Here is a 22,855-nt window from a genome sequence, read left to right as displayed (position 1 = left end):
TAAAACGATGTTATGTTGGTGTATGTATTTTTGTCTAAAAAAATATTTGCAGCCTGCCCAGTATCATGGTGCAATAATTTCTTATTTCTTCTTCTAATCCCAAACTTCACTTTCCATGTTCTATTTATTTATTTTAAGCAAGGGTAAAATATTTCAGTATTCTGCATTCATCAACTGGAATGAACACATTCAGTCATATCAAAACTTTCTCTGTCATTAATTACTATAATCAATATGCACAAAATAAGTTTTAGAAATATTTGGGATTGTTCAGCTACTTGCCAAATCACAAACACAACTTCAAGATTGCGCATGGCAATTTAGTTGCTCCATTTTTTCTGGCTAGAGATAGATCATATACTGCCAGTGGGGGAGGGAGATGTATTGTTTACATCGGACAAGACCACCCAGGGAATTGATATACACTAAAAAGTTAAAATGGAAGCCAGTTTGGTGTAGGGTTACACTAGGCTAGAAATCCAGAGATCTTGAGTTATAGTTTCACCTTCTCACAAAGCCTGCTGAGTGACCATGGACTAGTCATCCTCTCATCCCTAGAAAGGACGCAGTGGCAAACAACTTCTGAAAAATCTTGCCAGGAAAACTGAGGACTTGTCTAGGCCAGTGATGGCGAACCTTTTAGAGACTGAGTGCCCAAACTGTAACCCAAAACCCACTTATGCATCGTCGGGTGCCGGGTGGGTGTGGCCCATTGGGTGGGTGTGGCCCATTGGGTGGGCGTGGCTGCAGTGGTAACGGCAGACTGGGTAGGACTAAAAAGTTCAATCAATCAATTCCAACTTTGCAAGATCTTTTTTTTCCCGCAAGAAGTTGAAATTGACTGATTGATTGAACCTTTTTTTTTTTTTGCACACGGCGGAAGCCTAAAGTGAAAAGATTTTATAAAACCCAGCTGAAGGCCTAGGACTGGGGTGACGGTGCACGTGCCCACAGAGAGTGCTCTGAGTGCCGCCTCTGGCACCCGTGCCATAGGTTTGCCACCACTGGTCTAGGCAGTCTCTTATAATACAACATGATTGAACTGGGGGGAAAGGGGTTAAAATGGGATAGGTAAAATTATAGCTTAAGAGTGTAACTGCATTTTTTACATTAAAACTAAATTTCTTGCTTAAAACTATATTCTTAATACATGACAGAACTTGGTCTGCTGACTTTATCCCCAAATAGAATGTTTGCAATGATTTTTAAAAGAAAATGAAACGCCATTTGAGGTTACAAAAGCTCATTTTTTCTTTCCAATGTGTAGCAGAAGATGACAAATTTAATTGAAAAGGTTTTTTTACAAGAAAAAATATCTTACTGATGGCTATTTTAAATATTTTTAAAGTGATCTGCCTATTTGTGTTTGCACAGTGCATATTTAAACCCAAGATTCAAAATTAGCTTATTGCTCCATTTTGAATCCACTAATAAAACTTTTGGATCTTAAGTATCTGAAGACCAAGTACTGTATCTGTCAAAGGCAGCTATGTAATTGGTTCATCATCTTCACCTTAGACATAGTACTTAAAAACAAACTACCCTATAATAAATCTCTTAAAAGAAACAAGGTGGTCTAAGACATCTAAGAACAAATATCAACAAAGGGTGGGGGGAGAGGAAGCAAGACTGAAGAATCAGATAAGTTTCAGAACATACAACATCCAGAAAATATATCTAATAAAGGTAAATTGCTTAATAAAATGTAATACAATCTAAAGCTGGAGGTAGTGTATCAGTGTTTAGGTGAGATAGCTGGCTTGCATCAGGATATTTCCTCAACAAATGGCTCAAAGTATGATACTGTGATCTCTGGAAATGATAGTTCTCTATTTTAGAATTGTAGACCAAGTTCCTGTTCTGATCTGAATTTTAACATTAATTCACACAGAAGTACTGAAATAACCTTTGAAAAGTAGCTGGTCTGATTTGAACAAAATTGTTATAGTGGTAGAAATACATTCTTAAAGGTGAAAAATTGTGCAGATCTGAAGACTTTACAACACCTAAACTGATATTGTATATATTTGGGTTTACTCAGCTGAAGTAACAATTAATTGCTAGTTAATATAAAATGCCTGCATTTAGTTTTCCACTGTTTCACAGGACATTTTATCTTTTATTTCCCATTAAGGAATGCCCAGTGAAATTATTTCTCCAATCCAAAGTAAAATATCCTGAAGAATAAATATGGGAAAGGGATATAGTGCTTGAGTCTTGCTTTCCTAACACGTTCAGATTGTTGAGGTTTGTCCAAAAGTATGTGCGCTTTTGGCTTCCAGATTGCCGATCAGAAACTAGGTTTCAGAACTGCAAACAGTCTCTTCATTTTTGCCCTCCACCACTTTAGCTAAATGCTTATTTTCTCTCCGGAATAGCCGCTCCGGCCACCCTCGGCCAGGGTCCTCTTTTGCTTTCTGCTGTCCCCTTCGTTTTTCTAGAGAACATTCGTGGGAAGAAGACGCCTGCAGTTTTCTGCAGTTTTCGCAATCATAGAGCTCCTCTTTCTCTGACGCCATGTCGTCCGTCGAGCTGCTCTGGCGTCCAAATGTGTTCCTCAAAGAGAACGACGCTGCGGAGGTGTCGGTAAATTCTCCCGGTCCAACGCGGCTCGGGAAGAATCTTAACTCCTCCAGCTTTTCCAAATCCCGGGGGATGCGTGGCGGTTCCGCTGGCGCCGGGGTTTTGAAGCTTATGTAAGTGGCGGCGGCTGCCAGGATGCAGGCCAGGAAGGCCAAGAAAAGGCTCTGCCCGGGGCTGATGGATAAATCGTACCCCTCAAATTCCTTCCTGGTGCGGATCCGCCTGCTGATCACCTCCAGGAGGCAGAAACCGAGCGCCGTCGCGCAGGCGATCAACAGCGCCGCGAAGCCGTGGCACGGCGGCGCCCACGAGCGCCACCGCCGCCATCCCAAGAAGTCCAGCGTCAGGGCCAAGGAGCCAATCAGCACGCTCAAGATGCAGGAGAAAGCGATGGCCAACATGAGGGGAGCCCCTTTCGGGCCCAGCAGCAGCGACCCGGAAGCGGGACCGGCCTTGTTGATGACCCAAGACGCTCCCAGCACAATCTGTATCTCTCCGCCGCTCACCAGGACCCAGCTGGGATAAGCGGCCGCCGTGCCCACCACGGCCAGCGCCATGCTTTGCGTCAGCGCCGCTGCCAAGTTTCCCTGCCGCTGGCGTCTCCTTCGCCTCCGCAGAATCACGCGGAGTCTTCTGGACTCCGGGAAGCTTCTGGTGTCCTCGGTTCTCTTGCCCATCTCCATCATGATCAGCCGCGAGCCCCGAGGGCGCCGGCTCACCTGGCTCCGCTTTGCCCGGCGACTTGGTCAGAACCTGACAGGGACAGTTAAAGCCCGACTTGGGGGGGGGGGAGGAAGATGTGGAAGAAAGTCCCGCTTTTCCCGCCAGGCGAGTGCGGTCTGGCTTTGCGGAGTGAGTAGTTCGCAGCTATATTGGTAGTAGCCTTGGTGAAGAAAGATCTTCCCGATAGATGGTTACCAATTACCTGCTATATTTAACAGTTGGCTTTAAAACGTGACGAATGTAAGCTGCGGATAGGCCACGTTCTCACTAAATTTAAATTCAGACTGGAGTTTTTGTCAACCTTTCGTTACTCTTGGGAACATTTCAAGAACGATGTCCATAAAATCGTACAGAATGCCATCGCTCATTGACTAATCCCCGCTCTGTGTTTGGGACTCACTACAAACGCTGTTGGAATTTTTGTCGAGGAGGCGGGATTCTGAACCCTGGCATATAAATTACAATTTTAAAAACCGTTAAACCCGGAGAGTTCTGATGAAATGCGAACGAGCGCGCAGGAATACACCAGTGTAAAAAGATGGGATGTATCCTTTACTTTTGGGTTGGGGGGGGGGATGGATTGCATTGGGATTGTTAAAAGCAGACGTACTAAATTACAAATTTATTACACATGTTAACAATTAATTTAAATAGCTTGGGAGTCCTTTGTAAATTGAAGAACAATTGTTAAATTTTGCAGTTGTGGTTATTTTTCTTAATTATTGATAATATAAAATCTTAGTGGTCTAACTCTGATTCCTAGAGCCATGATATCTGACAAGTTTGTTCCAGACACAAGTGTATTTTGGGATCAAAAAACAAACTACCTCAAGTCTCAAATACTGTATAATTTCAATCAGTTGCTTTCCAATAGAACTATTTATTACTTTTTTTTTTATCCTGGCCAATGATGGTATTCCCTAAAGCTGGAGAACAGGTACTTGAAGAAGCATTTTATTCCATATCTACTTGAACATACATTATTTTTTCCAGTCTCCTTATCCAAAAGATGAAACATGTCCATTATAACATGTCCATGAAACATGTCCATTATAAATGATAACGGGGAGATGTTCTATGAAACATTTTCCTTCAATATAATCTGGATTCTTCTAAACTTAATTATCCTGAAATATTGTTGATATATATGTTTTCTGAATTTATGATACCCTAGGGCCTAGAGGTTTGTGGTATAATTAATTCCAGTATTGCAATTTAACCAGGCCTAACTTGCCACAAAATCAAAACTCTGCTAAATTCCAGCATTTAAAGGAAATCAATATGATTAATGTGCAAACACAGCTTATGGCAGGCTTCTTCAATCTGGGCATCTCATGATAATATGGAATAACTCATGAAATTGCTGAAGCTTCTGGGAGATGGAAGTCCACCCCGAGAATATCCAAGAGGCACACCCATGTGTAGGGTTGCTCATGTGTCTGGTATTGAATATAATTTTCCCAATTTTCTGAGTTTGTGAAATCTGTCACACTATCAGATTCTGACTAAATTTAAATGCTTGATTAATACATTATAGCAATAGCACTTAAATTTATATACTGCTTCACAGTGCTTTACAGCACTCTGAATGGTTTACACTAGTGTCAGCATATTGCCTCCAACAATCTAGATCAGACATGTCAAACTCGCGACGTCACGTCACATCGCACAACGTATCGGGACTGTTTTGCCATTGTCGGCAATGGGATGGGCACGGTCTCCACGTGATGCATCTGGCCTGTGGCCGGCGGTTTGACACCCCTGATCTAGATCCTCATTTTACTGATCTCAGAAGGATGGAAGGCTGAGTCAACCTTGAGTCGGCCAGGATCAAACTTCTGGCAGTGGGCAGTTAGCCTGCTATACTGCATTCACCATGGAAATATTTTACAATATTTTGGTACCATATATATCAAACAGAAGTGTGCCAACCTGATACCCAGATTTGACTTAGTTTTACTCTAGGTAATATTTGGATCCTTGAGTTACACCAACGGTTTGTTTAGTTTTTGCTTTTGGCCTTCCAAACAATAGTTTTAAAAATCTTTATAAAGATTAAAATTCCTTTACTTCAGAAAAAGGAAAGTTTGTAAGTTTAATGGAGCTGTGCAGAATATTAGTTTGTGTTCACTATTGTGTAAAATGGTAACTTGTTTTTCATTAGAGCATGAAAAGAAACACATCAGATAACATACTGAGTAAAAAGTGATTTGTATTATCAGAACATTTATTCTGAAACTAACGGATTGTAAAAAAGGATTTTAACTGTCCAGACACAATTCCAGACATTTCTCAGAATTTTTATGGCACGTTATAAAATATACAATTAATTTTATCAGTAAAGACAGATGCTCATATACTCTGAAAAGATAAACATTATTTATGACACAGTGGCAAAAGTATATCATTATTTGCTTTTTCAAACTTCTTATAGCAAACATTTCTCAATATGTCAGAGTTTGTACTTTAGGACATCTCAAAATATGTTAAATGCCCAGGGCATAGAGAAAATAAATATGAAGTCTTTGTTTATAAAGTCTTGTGGATTATGTATATAATAGATGGGAGATCGCAGTCAATGCCACATAAATACCCACTGGTGTTACTGACATCTTTTCCTGCAGAATCGGAGGTGAAAATATTCTGTATTGTTACATCTTCTAGTCAGAAAAAGAATGTTTTAAAAAGTCTAAGCATATCATATTGTCTTAAATTTATTTTTGATACCTAGTTTGCTTATTTCAGTCATAGCCACTGGTTGTTCACAGTTAGAAATGGTTATCAAATATAATTTCCCCACATTTCTATTGGAAATGTGGGTAAATATTTCCTGTATCTTTAACATTCTGAAAATACTTTAGTATTCACTAATTGTTCAGCAGCAGTATATTCTAGTAAAAGATTTATCAAATTGATTACAATCTTCCTTAGCCAGTATGCCCCAAATTTAAAATGCTTGTAGTCCTTGTGAGTTGCTCAAGCAGATTGCCTCAGGGGTGTTAAGTTACCTGACTAAAATGTGATCTCATCTACTGTTGAATATTCTAGATCTCTTGTTTGAAAGATGGCACATATGAAGTCAACACTGAAAAAGCACAACTAAAGAGTTCATGTAGTCCTCAACTTAAGACCATTTGTTCAGCAAAGTTACGGTTGCTGCAGTCCCCCCACAGTAATATGATCACAATTTGAGCATTTTGTAAGCTGGCTGCCCTTACGACCAGCTACAGGGACACTGAAATTGCCTCCATCTCACCCAGTTGGGTCCCTTGGGCCTTCTTTCACTCTGCTGGGTCCCCATAGTTTTGGGCCTGCTTCCTGCCTAGCTAGGCCTCACATCCTTGGATTTTTTGCGCCAGACCTTCATTTACATCTTCCAAAGATCATCTTTTCAAAAGAGCGCCCAGTCGATGCACCACACAGCCTTCTTATACAAAGCCAACTCATGGCATTCTGGAATCAACCACAATTCTCAGATCACAAGAACTGTGGCCTCTTCCAAAATGACATCAGCTTCTGGGATGCTATGAGGCAGCTACTGTATAGGAAAGCTGCAGTGTATCGGCTGGGTATACTTTCCAAAAGGTGACTTTTGGAAATCGCCTTTCCAAAACAGAATCAGCTGCTGTACCACCTTGTGCATTCCCAGAAGCAGATGAATTCTGAACCTATGATATCATAATGTATCGGTATAGTTACGTGGAGAACCAAGCAGTATGGTCTTTTGTAATGAAATTTTGTCAACGTACAGATATTCTAATGCCATCAAGATTTTCTGGTGTGACATTGTTTCAATAACCACTGGGACCACTATGACTGGTTTAGGTCAATCTTTCAAGTTCAGTTTTCAGATCTTTATATTTTGTGAGCTTTTACAATTGTCTTCTATTCTACTAAACCCTAATATTGCCACATCAATTGTCCACATTTTTCTTTCCAGCCACAGTTAAACCTGATGTGTTATGTGCCAAGACTTTATCAGTTTGTATTCAGAAATCCCACAGTATTTTAACATGCTTATTTGTATTGCTTTTTCAGCATATGTTCCCACCAATTTTTCATTATTGGCACATGATAATTTTTACAGATTTTCAAGTGAATCATTTTGGCGACTGTGTTATGTTATTGTTTATAATCAGTTTGTGCTCTTTTTTTGCATGCTTCTTTACATAATCTGTACTTTGAATCATTTTCAATTTTGGTTTTGATTGCTTTACTTAGAATAGCTTGCTTTTGAGCAACCCAAATCAAGGCACCATTTTTTAAAAAATGTTCCATTTGTAAGGCATTTGCAGGTCTTATCTTTTTCTCCTTGATTTTTTTGTAGAAATAAACCATATAATGCTTTTACTTGCCAACATTCTATTCATGTTGTTACTTATTTTGATATTCATGTTTTGTGTCCTGTTCATTCAGTAAGTTCTAATATTTAACTTGTATCAACGCTTGTGCTTGGCTGTCTTTTACATAATCAGCCAATGCATGCTTTTCCTCAACAGTCTGACTTGTTATCATATCTGTAATTTATATCATCTGTTTCCTCTATATTTCCAAATGTTATCTGAGTTTTTTTTCTACCACCTCAGCAGGACAGTGGGGCGGGCTAAAGGTGAAGACACTCACACTCGGAAGGTTGAGAGTTCAATCCTAGGCAGGGACAGATGTTTCTCTATTAGCATGCAAAGAGAAAGTATCTGCTGCAAACTCTGTATAGGCATCTGGAAGGGCATCTTGTCAATAAATACTCAGCTCTATTCAGTGCCCCAACCCCCAAAGCAAAGATTACAGGATCGTAAAAAAGAAAACAAATCTGAGTTTTTTCTACTATTTTACTATTGTTTTTGAGTCTTCCATTTTCACAATTTTTCTGAATCTGAACTTTTTTTTTCTGAAAATGAAGAAGCTAAATTGCTCTGGGACTTTAGAATTCAAACAGACAGGTACCTGCTACATAACACCTCAGATAAGAAAGACAAAAAGCTCTGGATAGTGGACATGGCAGTACCTGAAGACAGCAGAATAGAAGAGGAAGAATTGGAGAAGATAACTACAAAGACCTGCAAATAGAAATAGAATGTGGCCAAAAAACCCCCAAAGGTGGTACCACTAGTGATAGGTACCTTGGGTGCAATCCCAAAAGAACTGGAGTACCACTTGAACATTGTTGGCATTGACAAAATCATTCTTGGTCAAAGAATGCGAAAAGCAGCTAACTACCGTACATAAGACATCACTATCTTTGATGATGTTTAATGGCTATTTTGACTGAATAGTTTTCACTTTGGAAATGTTTAATTGAATGTAATAGGTTAGTTGGTAATATTTGTTAGTATTTTCAACATAAAGTTGTTTTGATAATGTTTAATATTTTTTGTAATATTTGTTGAGATTGGATTTTTATTATAGTCATTGGAGGGATTAGATTTTAAACAGAAGTAGGAAAATACATGTTAATAGGTGTTTTTGTTGGCACACTTATTCTTTGCTGATTAATAAGACAAACAAGATTTGAGACTAGTTTATTTAAAATGGAGTGGGATATGGAATGAAGATGTAAATGACCATACTTTAAGAGACAGTGCTAAATAGCTAATGCTGAATAATGTCGCAGAGAATGAACGGGAGGTTTTTTCCAGTCTGTTTCCCCTTTTTTTGGAGAGAAGGGTTCTGCACTTTCTTTTTTTCTTTTAATGTATTGGTTTTCTAGGATTTTTTTGCATCTGTTTTTAATCTATTTCATATAGTCTTCAATAAGATTATTGCAAAAGATGAAATTAATTTATCGAATATACTGGTAAAAATATCAAGGATGCCAATCAAGTCAAATACTTTGTTTTTTTAGGTTTTCGTCTTTTAGTATAGGAGTTACCTTGCATTCCCCTCCTCCGTTTTTCCGTAAACACCCCTGTGGGATAGCTTGGGCTCAGAACCATGATTGATTGGCCAAAGCCACCCAGTGAAGTGACACTGTACTTGAACCCGGGTCTCGTTGCTCCTAGTGCAGGGGTAGGCAACCTTGGCTCTTTTATGACTCGTGGACTTCAACTCCCAGAATTCCTGAGCCAGCATAGCTGGCTCAGGAATTCTGGGAGTTGAAGTCCACGAGTCATAAAAGAGCCAAGGTTGCCTACCCCTGTCACCTAGTGCATCACCTGAACTCCTATTGGGGCAGTCCAGGCTCCCCACGCGAAAGGTGTCAGATCCAGTCTTAGCAACAAGAGGCGCGCCTGGCAAACTGTTTTGTTTGCACTGCTACCGATCATCACCATAGCATACTTAATTCGCCAAACTTCGTAGCATCTCGGCATGGTTTTGGACGTGCGTGCAATTCCCGCCTCATTTTAAAATCTCGAACGTTGGAAAGGCAGATCCGAGCGTTTTGTTTCTTAGTCTTCCAGAAAAATCGTCAGGAGAAAAACACCTCGGGCGGTTAAGCCCGGCCCAAACAACAAAGAGATACCAAATGACGTAGGAGCCCCGCCCACCCAGGCAACCGTTAACGGCCGTCTCGCGGTGAAATGCCTCGCAGCCCAGCCTCCCGCCTCGATCCTTTCCTTTTTGAACAAAGCCTTCCGAAAACTTTGATTGGCTTTTAGGACGTTGGCTTCTTTCCACGCGTGCGCAGCAGCGAAGCGGCCGGCCGTTTCTTCTCTTTTTTTTCCCTGTGGATTCTGATTGGCGGCAGCTGGAGGAGCATCATTAGGAGGCCGCCGATGCCGTCTCCGGTGGGGGAGCTCGCTCGCCGCGGCAGGAGAAGTTTGGGGGAACGGGCGGCCTGCTGGCGGTTCAGGAATCCGGCGGGAGGCTGAGGTGAACTTCGACGGCGGGGGGAAGAATCGGCGCCGTGCCTGTTTGCTTAAGAACAAACCGAGGAAGGGTTCCGGCCCTGGCCGTTACTGCTGTTGGGCCCCTCAGTGGCCTGCGTGGAGAGGGACGAGCTACCCTAGTAACTTCGTTTGCGAAGCGGAGGTTTATCGGACTCTTCGTATCTTTAGAGTAGAGCTGGAAGGGACCTTGGAGGTCTTAGTTTTCTAACTAAAACCTTGGTTTTCTGGAGCTGACAGCTTCCTGAAAGGCAGGGATTGTCCGCATCCTTGTTCTTGTGCTCATCGCTAATCTCCAATCGCCCTGTGTGCCTTTTTTTTCCTGGCGATTGTCACGATCGTCTCTCGTCTCTTTAGACAAGACGCTCTTGCAGTGGGAGGCTTTGCCTCGCAGGTAACTATGTGGAGAAAAGGCGATCCTAGCAGGTGTAACTCGTAAGGATATTTTTCCTTAAGTCCATTTTCTTTCCTCCTTTTGTTTCAATGTGGGATTAGTGTCAGTTCAGGTTTCTCTGGCTGGTTTATGGCCAACTAGATGAATTCAGAAAATTTGCAAGCAGTATAGTTAGTCCTCGACTTACAACCATAATTGAGCCCAAACTTTCCATTGCTAAACAAGGCAATTAAATGAGTTTTGCTCCATTTCATAGCCTTTTTTGTCACAGTTTTTAAGTGAATTGCTGCAGTTGTTAAGTGAATCTATCATTAAACAAATCTGGCTTCTCCCATTGGCTTTGCTTGTTGGAAACCAACTGGGAAGGTTACCAATGGTGATCACATGACCCCAGGACGGTACAACTGTCATAAATACGCGCCAGTTGCCAACCGTCCGAATTTTGATCATGGAGATGCTGCAATGGTCATATGTTTGAAAATTGTCGTAGTTCCCTTTTTTCAGTGCCATTGTAATTTTAAATGGTTACTAAACAAATGGTTGTTAATTTGAGGACTGCCTATAGTTCTTTTCTACCAGTGCTAGTTTTCTATCTGTGAGCCTTCAAAATGTATAGCTGTTTCAGTTGGATCTTCCATTTATTTGTACTTTTTAATACTATCTACATTGTTGGCCATCACCAATTAACAGTGATCATACACTGATAAAACTGTTAAGAATATGAAAACAGCTTTCCTTAGTCTTCTGTTTTTACAACATATGGTTGTTTATTTGGTTCATTTGGTCATTGTGGTTTGTAATTTTGGGAGTTGTAGTCAAACGTTTGGATGCTTGGGGATGGAGACTGAGGACTGCTGGTAAAGATGCTGGCCTAGAAACAATGAGACTGAGTTCTAGTCTCACTTTGGGCATGAAAGTTGGCTGGGTGACTTTGGGTTAATCACTCACTCTCAACTGGACCCACCTCACAGGGTTGTGGGGGAGTGAAGCAGGAAGGGGAAGGAGAAAGAATAGATTAGAATTGGAATTGAATTGTTTATTGGCCAAGTGTGATTGGACACACAAGGAATTGTCTCCAGTGCATAAGCTCTCAATGTACATATAAGCAATAAGTGATAAATCATTATTATAATAATAAAAAACATTCATCATAAATCACAAGATACAACACTCAGTGATGGTCATAGGATACTAAATAAGCAAGATAAATCATATTAGGATACTAAATAAAACAATATAAATCATAAGATACAAGCAACAAAGTTATAGTCATAAGAAAATAAGGAATAGGTAATAGGAAGGATGAGAAAGATAATAGTAATACAGCCCTACTAGGTAAGTATATATGTTTGCTGCCTTGAGTTACTTATAAAGCAATAAAGGCAGGATAAAAATCTAATAAATTGTTAAAAATAATACAAAGTGTCCAGATTACATTTCCCTTCCTTTGAAGAGTCTTTCCATTAAAATATGCCAATAAGAGAGGGGGAAAATCTAGAAAAGAGGAAATACTTTTGCATAGTGCTACCCAGTCTTTATTTCCAAAATGATTTTTTAAAAACAATTCAGTAGCGTGATGTAAGACTATTTTACAGTATCAGAGCTATACAATTCCTAGGTGTCATACACAGTATAACTTTTAAATACAAAAATAGTCCTTTTTTTTCCTTTATGAAACATTAACACTTACCTTCTGAAGGTGGGTCTCAGGCATTTGTCATTGGCCTCTCTTCCTCTTGTTCCTATTTGATCTAGAGTTTGGTGTATCCTTGCCTTTTAGTGAACCTCAAAACATGGGGATGCATTGGTAGTAGTATTCACTTATTTATATTAGGAACTTTAAAAATATGCATGTTACTTCATATATTACAATTTTCCTCAAACTTTCTTCCCTCATGGAAAGATGATAATATGGGAAGGTTATATTATATTAAATGATTGTATCATTTCTTGAAATGTTACATTGAATCTTATCACAGACAGGTGATCAAATTGTAGTTTTACATGAAATTAAGCTTAATAACATTATTAATATTCTAGTGATGCATATCTGTTCAATTTGCCCACTTGTAATCTTGAATAGAATACCGTGTTTCCCTGAAAGTAAGGCCTACACCAACAATAAGCCCTAGCTTGATTTTTGGGAGTGAGCCTAACATAAGCCCTATACCAAAAATAAGCCCTAGTTTTGGGGTGAGACACACACCTAAAAATCAAGCTGGGGTGGGGGTGTGGAACTGCCCCACCCGCCCCACACCCACTTTCCTTGCAGCCAGGCCTCTCCTTGCCAGCCCACTTCTTCTTCTGAGGCCTCTTCTGCAGCCAGGCCTACATTTCTCAGTCACAGGGCTTTCCGGAGGCCTGCACAGCCAAGAATCAAGTTATGGATTCAATCCATAGCTCAGTTCTGCAAGATCTCAGCAGCCAAGCACCAAGCTATGGATTGAATCCATACCTCGGTACTCGGCTGCTTAGGCCTCCTTAAAAGGCCTGACTGCAAAATGCAGGCCCGAATGGAGAACTTTGCAGAACTTTGGCCCCAGAAGTGGATCGGCTGGGTGGGGCTATCTGTGTCGGAGGTGAGGTAAGGCCTACCTCAAAAATAAGACCTGGTGCCTCTTTTGGAGGCAATAAATAAATTAATAAATAAGACTTGGTCTTATTTTTACAATATCAGTTTCATTTTTGGTTAAGGGAATGCTTCCATAAGCAAATGCTTAATGGCACCCATGTCTCAGAGATGATTAATCTCTAAAGTACTCTGAAATGAGTTTTTTCCCCCTAGTCTTGGAGACTACAGATGGGGAAAAAAATGTTATTTGGTTTCTTTGAAAACCCAGAGTATCTTTCATCTGGACTTTCTTTCACATAAACCCTGAGTTTAGGACAACTTGCCATGGCCAACTCATCACGGCCAACTCACTGTGGGACAACTCTCTATGGCCAACTAGCTGTGGGACAAGAGCTACACTAATATAAAAAAAAAATGGTGGAATAGAATCATTAAAGAAAAGATGCCAGATGAGGGACAAAATGAAATGTGAATGACAGAAATTAAAATAATGCTTTAATTATTTTAATTAAATTGAATTGTTTAATTGGTGAGTTGGCCATGGTGAGTGGCAAGTTGGCTGCGGCAAATTGGTCATGGCAAAATGGCCGCAGTGAGTTGCCTGTGGTGAATTGTCCCATTCCGTCAAACATTTTGGTGAGGATGTGTTGCCAATTACTCCAAAATGTTTATCATCGGCCATCTGTCAGGAGTGTTGTGTGATAAATGTTGCTATGGCTCTTTCTTCACTTGTGAATAATAAATGCCTTGAAAATTGTTAGGAGGAAGATCAGCAAAGATTAAAGTATGTTCTCTAAGAAGGCTCTGTGCTATGAAACCTGTTTACTTCTGTTTGAAAATCTTTGTTGTCTTGCTTAAGAGTCTTGTGCAGTTCTACCTGTAATGTGTAAGTGTGGACACAATAGCTTTTCAAGTGTTATATGACACTTGAAAGTTCTATTACAATTGGCCCAATATAACTGCCTTTCTCTAAAATATGTACAGATCAATCACATTTTTGCTTCATAAATAAGTGAACAGTGCTTAATTACAAAAATCAATCTATAAGAATAGTAGATCAATTTTGTCCAGACTTCTCATCCCACTGTTGCCAAAAAGCAACCTCAAGTTGGACCTGGAGTGCTCCTGCTTAATTACTTGAGCAATTGGATTTCAGGGGCATTGTTCTCTATTGGTGGAAATTAAAAAACAACTTTTGTTTTTGTGATATTAATAACTCAGGGTTTATAGATTTTTATCTATTTTTATAGTGGCAGTTTTATCTATTGTTTTTGTTCTCTGAAGCCTTGGGCTATACCCACAAATATTAAGCTTAGCTTAAAACATGGTAACTAAAGCAGAATTATGCTAAATTGCCACTATGTTCTTGAATTATTATTTCATGATTCTATTTTGACTGTAAACCTAATAAAAGCTTAGTAGTTAAACTAATTTTAAAAATAATGGAATGATGAAATGTGTGTAAGATGCAAAGCTGACAGCATTTCTTATTAACATTTTATTGTTTGTTAATTTTTGGATTTTTTTTTTTTTTTAGATCAGGGATGTCAAACTCGATTTCATTGAGGGCCGCATCAGCATTGTGGTTGCCCTCAGGTGGGCGCATGGCTGGCTGGGCATGGCTGGCTGGCTGGGCAAGGTGGGCACAGCCGGCTCAATGTCGCTCGCATCAGGGGCACCTTGAGGGTTGGACAGGACTGGGGGGGATCCTGGGTTCTGCAGCAGAGGGGGATGGGACCTGGTCCATCAGAGGCGCCTCGCTGTCCTTTTCAGATCACGCGAGAGTCCTCCAGACGGTGGCACGGACTCTCCAGGGCAACCCTGCGGGCCAGAACTAGGCCCATTGTGGACCGGATCTGGCCCGAGGGCCGTTGTGTTTGACATGTCTGGTCTGGATACTATAGACAAATTTGATATTAGAAATAAATAGTAATTAGGTTAATATCTTACACCAAAGAGATAAAGTGGGAATTAATCATGTATTATTTATTGTGTTGGTTAATTCTGCTTGTATTTTTTTTAAAGATTTGCATTTAAATCATGTAATAGCTAATTCCTTTGAACTATCAGTATTTTAATATTTCTTAATCATTGTACATTTCTATCTCATTTTTTTTAATTTTAGGAAATGCATTATTTTGAAGAGGAATTAACTTGTTCTATTTGCTACAGTATATTTGATGATCCTCGTGTACTGCCATGTTCACATACATTTTGTAGAAATTGTTTGGAAAGTATTCTTCAGATATCAAGCAATTTTTCCATATGGCGACCTCTAAGGCTTCCTCTGAAGTGTCCCAACTGTAGAAGTATTGTTGAAATTCCTCCATCTGGTACTGAATCTTTGCCTGTAAACTTTGCATTAAAGGCTATTATTGAAAAGTATCAACAAGAGGATCATCCTGAAGTTGCTACCTGCAATGAACATTATAGACAGCCATTAAATATTTACTGTCTGCTAGACAGAAAGCTTGTGTGTGGCCATTGTCTTACAATAGGAAAACATCATGGCCATCCTATAGATGATCTACAAAGTGCCTATATGAAAGAAAAAGAAACTCCTGGAAGACTCCTTGAGCAGTTGACAGACAAACATTGGAGTGAAGTTTGTTTGCTTATTCAGAATCTTGAAGAACAGAAAGCTCAATGTGGGAATGTTGTTCAGGAGGATAAAAAAACAGTTTTGCAATATTTTAAGAGACTCGGAGATTCCCTTGATCAGAAAAAACAAGCTTTACTTGCAGCTCTGGATGATGTAAATATGCAGATTGAGACAGAATATGAACCTCTCATAGAAAGGTTGAAAGGAATACGAGAAGAACAACTTGAACTAATGTCACTGAATACATCATTTCAGGAGGAAGAGTCTCCTCTTCATTTTCTTGAGAAAGTTGAGGAAATACGTCAGCGTGTTAAAACTTTGAGGGAAAAACCATTACCAATGATTAAGCCAGTTGAAATCCACCCTCGAATAGGACAGGTATTAAAAGATGTGTGGAGCAAAAGTGAACTTAATCAGATTAACAAAATTCTCATTCCCAAAATAAAGCTAATTTCAAAGCAAAAAGTGTATACCCAGGATTGTGACAATGAGACTAGACCAGCTAAAAAATCCTTCTGGTCCTTAAGTCCTTTGGCAATTATATTAATTTCTTTTATTTTTCTTACTGTTGCTTTTAGCCAACATATATTAACATTCATAAATGAAATAGTTTTTCCATATATTTTTGATACCTTGCAGATAATTTATCAAGATTTAAGTAAAAGATTGCACATAGCAGTGGAAAACACTATGATACACCCCTGATTTAATTGAATAATATTTTTGCTTTTGATAGCAACTTTTTGCCCTGTTAAGAAAAATATCTGAATTCTAATGGATTTAATTTTAGCTTGATGTTAGATTAAGGTTTAATTGATATCAATGTCTTTTGTCAGGCGTGTCAGAGGATAAAATTACCTAGCACTGCAAATAGGCGAGTAACAGGCTGTACTATTTGGATAAATATTCAATTCTGTTCTCAATATGCATGCAGGGGTAATCTCTGGCCAACAGAAGATCATGTAAAAAATGTGTGAGAATCAAGGTTTGTTTTGTTTTTTTGCAGTTTTGCAAGTTAATGAATCCTAGGTAACATAATCAACCATAAGAACACTTCCACCAACAGTGATAGGGCAAGACATTTGTATATAAACAGAGAGCAAACCCCATTCACTTCTAGCAACAATGGTGTTACTACCATAGTTGTGTAATGAAATGTCTGCAAAACAAGTTTAGATGGCACCAGGGACCTTACAGTTCAACTCTAAGCTACAAATATTCTCTTTGGAGATCAAAGTAGAGTTTGACTTGACTTGGTTTACTCCGGTCATATCCTTGTTGTCTTCACATGCATAGTTTTATACACTATATATTAATGCTAATTATTAGTGCTAATTATCCTAAACCTTTATTTTAAATTGCTTTTTCTGTTAGGAATAAATATTGGAGACCATATGTGTTTACTTATGAAAAAAGGAAAGTTAGATGAAACATCTAACAATTTCTACTCAGTTCTAATATTTCAAATGGCATGCCTAAGAAAGACAAAAAATATTTTTATTAACTCCCTTATAGAGAGAGATTATCTTGACGAGTAGGGAAACAAGTTATATTTCTAGTCTTAACATTTAAAATTTATATTACGTCATCTCAGCTTTCATAAAGCTTACAATTTTTTAATGATCAGCATTTGCAATAAATCTCCCAGGGGTTCTAGTTTTAATTTCACAAAGATTTGAGCCTGTCACTTCAAACAAGCATTATAGTTCTTTTAATAATGATCTTATAACTGCTTCCTATTTTACATACATATTTCACTGAGGCCTTCATTTTTCTTGGAAGACAGTAGAATATTAAATAGTGAGAGAGTGAACTTTCCAGGAAATAAACCTGGCATTACCTGACAGAATTATCATAAATTGCCAGAAGGGTTTTCATACTTTTTAAAATGAAATTATGGTTGATAATGAACTGGTCCTGGCAATTTTCAGTTCATGCAAATGGCAGTGAAAATGATTAAATGACCAAAATAGCAGAATAGTTTGTGGAGTTTAACAAATTTTCTATAAAGATTAATGGACTTGTTTAACATGCTTTCATGTTGCAAAAACAGATGTTTAGCTGTTACCACATAAAATGAGATTACTAAAAAGGAATAAATGTAAACTATAAATGTGGTTTCAGAGTAAATATTGTCATCATCCTTAACTGTAGTTGGTTCAGCATAAACATACAGCACAAGAGCCTGGTAGAAAATATATTTTAAATAATGTAGTAGCCTCTTTTCTGTTACTCATACCATATATGGTTTATAGCAGCCGCATGATGATCAGGGAGGTTTTTTGGGAATTTGTAATCTCCATCCTCAGTATTGGTTCTCATTCATATTTTTAAATTTTTAAATTTGTAATGGGTTTTGCAAGTTTCAGAATTTCAGAATTTGTACTTTTAATTAATAAAAAAAATTCAGCTATAATTGTATTAATTTATTTCTGAAGCTGTTTTAAATGTGTAAAAAAATAAACTGTTCTTGGGTAAGACTGAGATTGTAACTGATGAGAAACACCATTGTATCTTTTCAATATGCATGTTTGTTTCTCTACGTTAGATTTAAATGCAAATATCATTTGTGATTTGCTTTAATGTGGTGGTCACAATTCATGAAGTTTGGGGACAGATGCATTTTATTTATTTTACCGAATTTGGATGCTGCCCAACCCCAGGGAAATGGATCCTCTTCAAAGAAAAATAAATACAACTTGATAATTTTAAACAATAAATCTAGCCTAAAGTGCACCTTTGTAGCAGGGGCACGAGGAATCTATAAATGTGTTTACTATTATCTTTGACAGTTGCAGACACTACAAATGAGAGAAAAGTTTGTTTTAGTGATCTAGAAGAAAATCCCAGTGTTTCATTTATCCCATAACTCAATATGAACCTCTTAAGTCCTTATGCTATGTTTTGTCTTTACAGTGCATATCATATAGAAATCAGGAACACTGCTATGACAGGATCACTAACCCTGCCAGCAAAAAACCTTCCAGAATACAGGAATCCCTAGAATGTCTTAAAAGTTTCAAGAATGGAATTGATGTAATAGGTCCTTCAATCCTACAGAAGGGATCAACTACTGCCAATCCAACATTTCTATAGTAAAGAAGTTGCTACTTCACAATAATGGAATCTCAGAATCTCAGCTTACACACACCTAATCATCCCCTCTTTGTCCAATTGCAAATCAAACTAACTGCAAAAAGCAGATTTAAAAATTGTCTTCTGTGACAGAAGTTTAAAACTGGTACAGGTCCAAAGGTGAAGGTGAAGAGTTTCATCTGACGCTGCCAGGAAAACATTCAGACACGGCTCAGAATTTCTTGTGATAGCTACAGTTGGTCGAGTTTTATCCTAAGAACCCTGGCTCTGAGCCAACAGAAGCCTGCCTAGCAATAGACTATTGTTTACATTCAGAACTCTGAAAGGGCCAGGGGTTAAGTGTGGAAAGAGAGCAAATAACTCATCTGCCCATCATGCTCTACTCTGTGTCCAGTACTTAATTTGATGTCCAGATCTGATGGTTCTCATTCTCACTTATTGATATAGAGCAGTGTTTCTCAACCTGGACAATTTTAAGGCATGTGGACTTCAACTCCCAGAATTCCACAGCCAGCAATGCTGGCTGTGGAATTCTGGGAGTTGAAGTCCACATGCCTTAAAATTGTCCAGGTTGAGAAACACTGATATAGAGGTTTGTGTGAGGTGAGTATTGCGTCAAAGGGTAGGGTTCTATTTAAATTTTGTTAACTATCTTTGTTGCTTAGAAATTGTTTCTGCATTTCACTCTAGAGCAGGGGTGTCAAACTGCCAGTCCGTGGGCCGGACACATCACACAGAAGCCACGCCCATCCCATTGCCGGTAATGGCAAAACAGTCCCAATACGTTGTGCGACGTCACTTGACATTGGAGTTTGACATGTCTGCTGTAGAGCAGGACTAATTTTTTTTGATTTTTTTTTATCCTGCCTTTTTTTTATAAATAACTCAAGGCAATGAACATACCTTATATTCCTTCCTCTTATTTTTCCCACAACCACCACCCTGTGAGGTGAGTTGGACTGAGAGTGACTGACCCCAAAGTCACCTAACCAGGTTTCATGCCTACCATCCTTGTCACATTCACTGTTTATAATTATTTGGCAATTCCCATGATTTGTTTCAGGCAAAATCCAGACCACCACCCCACAATCCAAGTTTTATTTCTACCAAACTGCAGCTCATCTGAAATGTTTTGTGAAACGTTTGAGAAAGTGATATTTGTTTCAGGTTTGAAATAAACCTGGTTTTCTATTTTGGGAACACCCTTCATTTGTTGGGAAACATGGAATATTACAAGCAATTTTAAGATTACTATGAAGATTCATTTTATTTCAATTCAAAAACATGGAGTTAAAGGAAAATGTGCAAAAACCATATTCTTTATCCTCCTCTTCTATGAACAATGCTTTCTTGATGGTAAAAGATAATATAAGATAAAGCTCAAGTGGAGGAGGTTGTTCCAGGACATTTTTTCCTCAGAACCCAGGTAAGACCAAACTAGGGCCTTCAAAGGCACCTGTCTCACAGAAGGAATGAACTCCAGAAGTAAAACTCAAACCATTTTGTAAAGCTCCAGTATAATCTATACAAGTAATTTAATGATGGGAAATGGGATTGGAATTTCCATCACTAAGCACATCATATGACTACATTGCTTAGCAATGGTAATCCAGTTAGTCTCTGTTGCTCTCTTTAAGCAAGGACCTCCCAACTAGTAACTTTTTGTCAGCTTCCCACAAGCAAAGGGGAAGCCGGCAGGAATTTGAAAGTCCCAAGAGGCTTGCAAGCAGGCTCCTGAGTGGGTGAGTGCTAGAGTGAGTCTGGGGGTAGGGGTGTTGCAGTACTAGTGTGTATGTATGGGAAAGGATGATACTGTGGTGCTAGTATGCACTATAGCAGTGGTGGCAAACCTACGGCACGTGTGCCAGAGATGGCACTTGGAGCCCTCTGTGGGCACACGTGCCATTGCCCCAGCCTCACCTCCCCCCACGACCCCACCAGCAGCCCCCTGGAGGAGAGTTGCCCCTGAGCGTGGCCCACGCGGAGCAGCGCAGCCAAGGACATGGCAGCCAGGCAGCGTAGACAAGACTGCCCTCACACCCTATCACGCAGTTGATGCTGTGCGGGCAGAGGGTGTGGCTGCCATGGCACTGCTAGGCTGCCATGGTGATCTGCAGCAGAGCAGGTGGGGCCGGGGCGGGGGGTGAAGCCAGTGTTTGGGCACTCGGTGTCTAAAAGGTTCACCATCACTGCACTATAGACTACAAGATCCCTGAGATCTTACATAATGGGGTCCATTATTGTAAATGGGAGTGGCTTACAGGAACGATTTGCAACCTTTCCTGCCTCCTTCCACATTGACTTCACTTGGGACAAACCAGCAAAGGCTACAAATGGCTGTCATGAGATCCAGTTGCCAAGCACCTGGATCACAATCACATGACTGTAGAGATGTTGCAACAGCTGGAACTTTTGAGGACTGGTCTAAAGAACCATTTGTTCAGCGCTGTCACAAATAATTGCCTGAGCTAGTGGGAGTAACAGGACCAGCAATAGCAATCACAGTACAACAACTAGCCCAATGGCAACAGCAATCATGGCAGAGACAACTGGCCCAATGGCAACAGCTAGCAAGTGGCCTAGAATGTATTCTGGACTTAGCCCCTGCCCTAATTCTTGGGACTGCTACCATAGAGATTTTATTATAAAGACAATCTGAGCCAGCACAGGATAAGACCCTAGCTCTAGTTTTCCAGGGTGAGTAAAAAACTTTTTGGGGAACTGCCAAACTGGCGATATTGAGACAAAAGGTTTTCTACCAGCTTATTTAAGGGAAGCAACTTATTTAAGCACCATCCTCTTGAGGGATATTAAGTCTGGTTAAGAACCATGAGATTTTCCTTGCATTGCAGCCATTGTCCATTATTAAGAGTGTCTTGTTCCGCAATACATGTAATGTAGTGAGAATATATTTCAGCAATAATTTTTATATTATTGGTGAAATAATTTTTAGATTATGGGCTAGAAATCAGTGTTTCTCAACCTTGACAATTTTAAGGCATGTGGACTTCAACTCCCAGAATTCCACAGCCAGCAATGCTGGCTGTGGAATTCTGGGAGTTGAAGTCCACATGCCTTAAAATTGTCACGGTTGAGAAACACTGGGCTAGATTATGGGTTAACAAAATGTTTGAGCCAGAGTCTGTTTAACCATTATTTGTTGTAGCTTGTAATTGTCAAATCAACCCCAAACCCGAGATGCCAAACCAAATCCAAGAACCATACTGCAGCTAGCACAATATCACAGCCTCTGCTTGCTATTTATATATTTTTTACTGTTTATCAACTTATTTATTTACTAGACTATTTTTGTAATATACAGAGAAATTTGTCAACATTTTATTTTCAAATTCAAATAAAAATATGCTGTGGGTATTTTTTTTTTAAAAAAAATCTACCATTTTAATCACTAGGTGCTTCTACCAAAAGTCACATCTGATTTGTCTGTTTTAAGCAGTCACTTAAAAAGATCTATATTGTTTAAGATAATGGACACTCAGTAACAAGTCAGATTTAAAAACCACTTATAGAAAATAGATATTAAACTATTGGCAAATTTTCATTAGGAAAAAAGAATGTTGAAAGAAAATTCCATATTCAGCAGCATTCTGTGGAACCAAGTTCAGCAAGTCCCTTTGATGCAATAACTTTGGGGTTTGCTGCCACACTTTTTGTTGTATTATAAGTCTTGTAAATACCAATGAGTCTGTCTGCTATTTCAAACATGTTGTTTCGCAGAGAAATAATGATGAACTGTGCATTTTTTGTTTGCTCCTGGAAATTGGAATAAATTTTGTATTAATATTCATAACAGTGATTTTTCAGAAAATGCTTTTACAATCCTTCCCAATTACAATAGAATCAGAACTTCTCAGTATTGGCCTGAGCACCAATATTAGTAACCCTCTTCAACTGCCTTAGAGAAAAGGAATCACAGGTTATTAATTAGGTTTTCCTAATCAGAAGGTGGCAGACCGTCTTGAATCTTTAAAATTAGATCACTTCATTCCCTGCAGATAAGTTGAAAAAAGGCTACTGAAGTTTTAAAATAAGGCACACAA

At 39.1% G+C, this 22,855-nt stretch overlaps 2 protein-coding genes across 2 annotated transcripts in view; one reads left to right on the top strand and one right to left on the bottom strand.

The window, feature by feature from the left end:
- Positions 1–15,224: 15,224 nt before the first annotated feature.
- Positions 15,225–17,006, top strand: TRIM59 (tripartite motif containing 59). The gene has a single exon (XM_015831835.1). It carries the CDS (start codon positions 15,225–15,227, stop codon positions 16,401–16,403), a length of 1,179 nt encoding a protein of 392 aa, XP_015687321.1. The 3' UTR covers positions 16,404–17,006.
- Positions 17,007–22,085: 5,079 nt separating this feature from the next.
- The window catches only part of SMC4 (structural maintenance of chromosomes 4), a 44,543-nt gene continuing 43,773 nt past the window's right edge, over positions 22,086–22,855 (bottom strand). The window contains exon 24 of the mRNA XM_015831834.1: positions 22,086–22,568. Within this exon, the coding sequence (XP_015687320.1) occupies positions 22,392–22,568 (177 nt within the window). The 3' untranslated portion in view covers positions 22,086–22,391. The remainder of the gene's footprint in view (positions 22,569–22,855) is intronic.

Source organism: Protobothrops mucrosquamatus, unplaced genomic scaffold (assembly GCF_001527695.2).
Source record: "Protobothrops mucrosquamatus isolate PMUCROS unplaced genomic scaffold, P.Mucros_1.0 scaffold_281, whole genome shotgun sequence".
NCBI classification, from domain to species: Eukaryota; Metazoa; Chordata; class Lepidosauria; order Squamata; family Viperidae; genus Protobothrops; species Protobothrops mucrosquamatus.
This window is presented reverse-complemented; position numbering and strand designations above follow the sequence as displayed.

Coding starts and splice junctions, on each gene's coding strand:
- TRIM59 (XM_015831835.1), top strand. CDS start 15,225: ATGCATTATTTTGAAGAGGAATTAACTTGTTCTATTTGCTACAGTATA.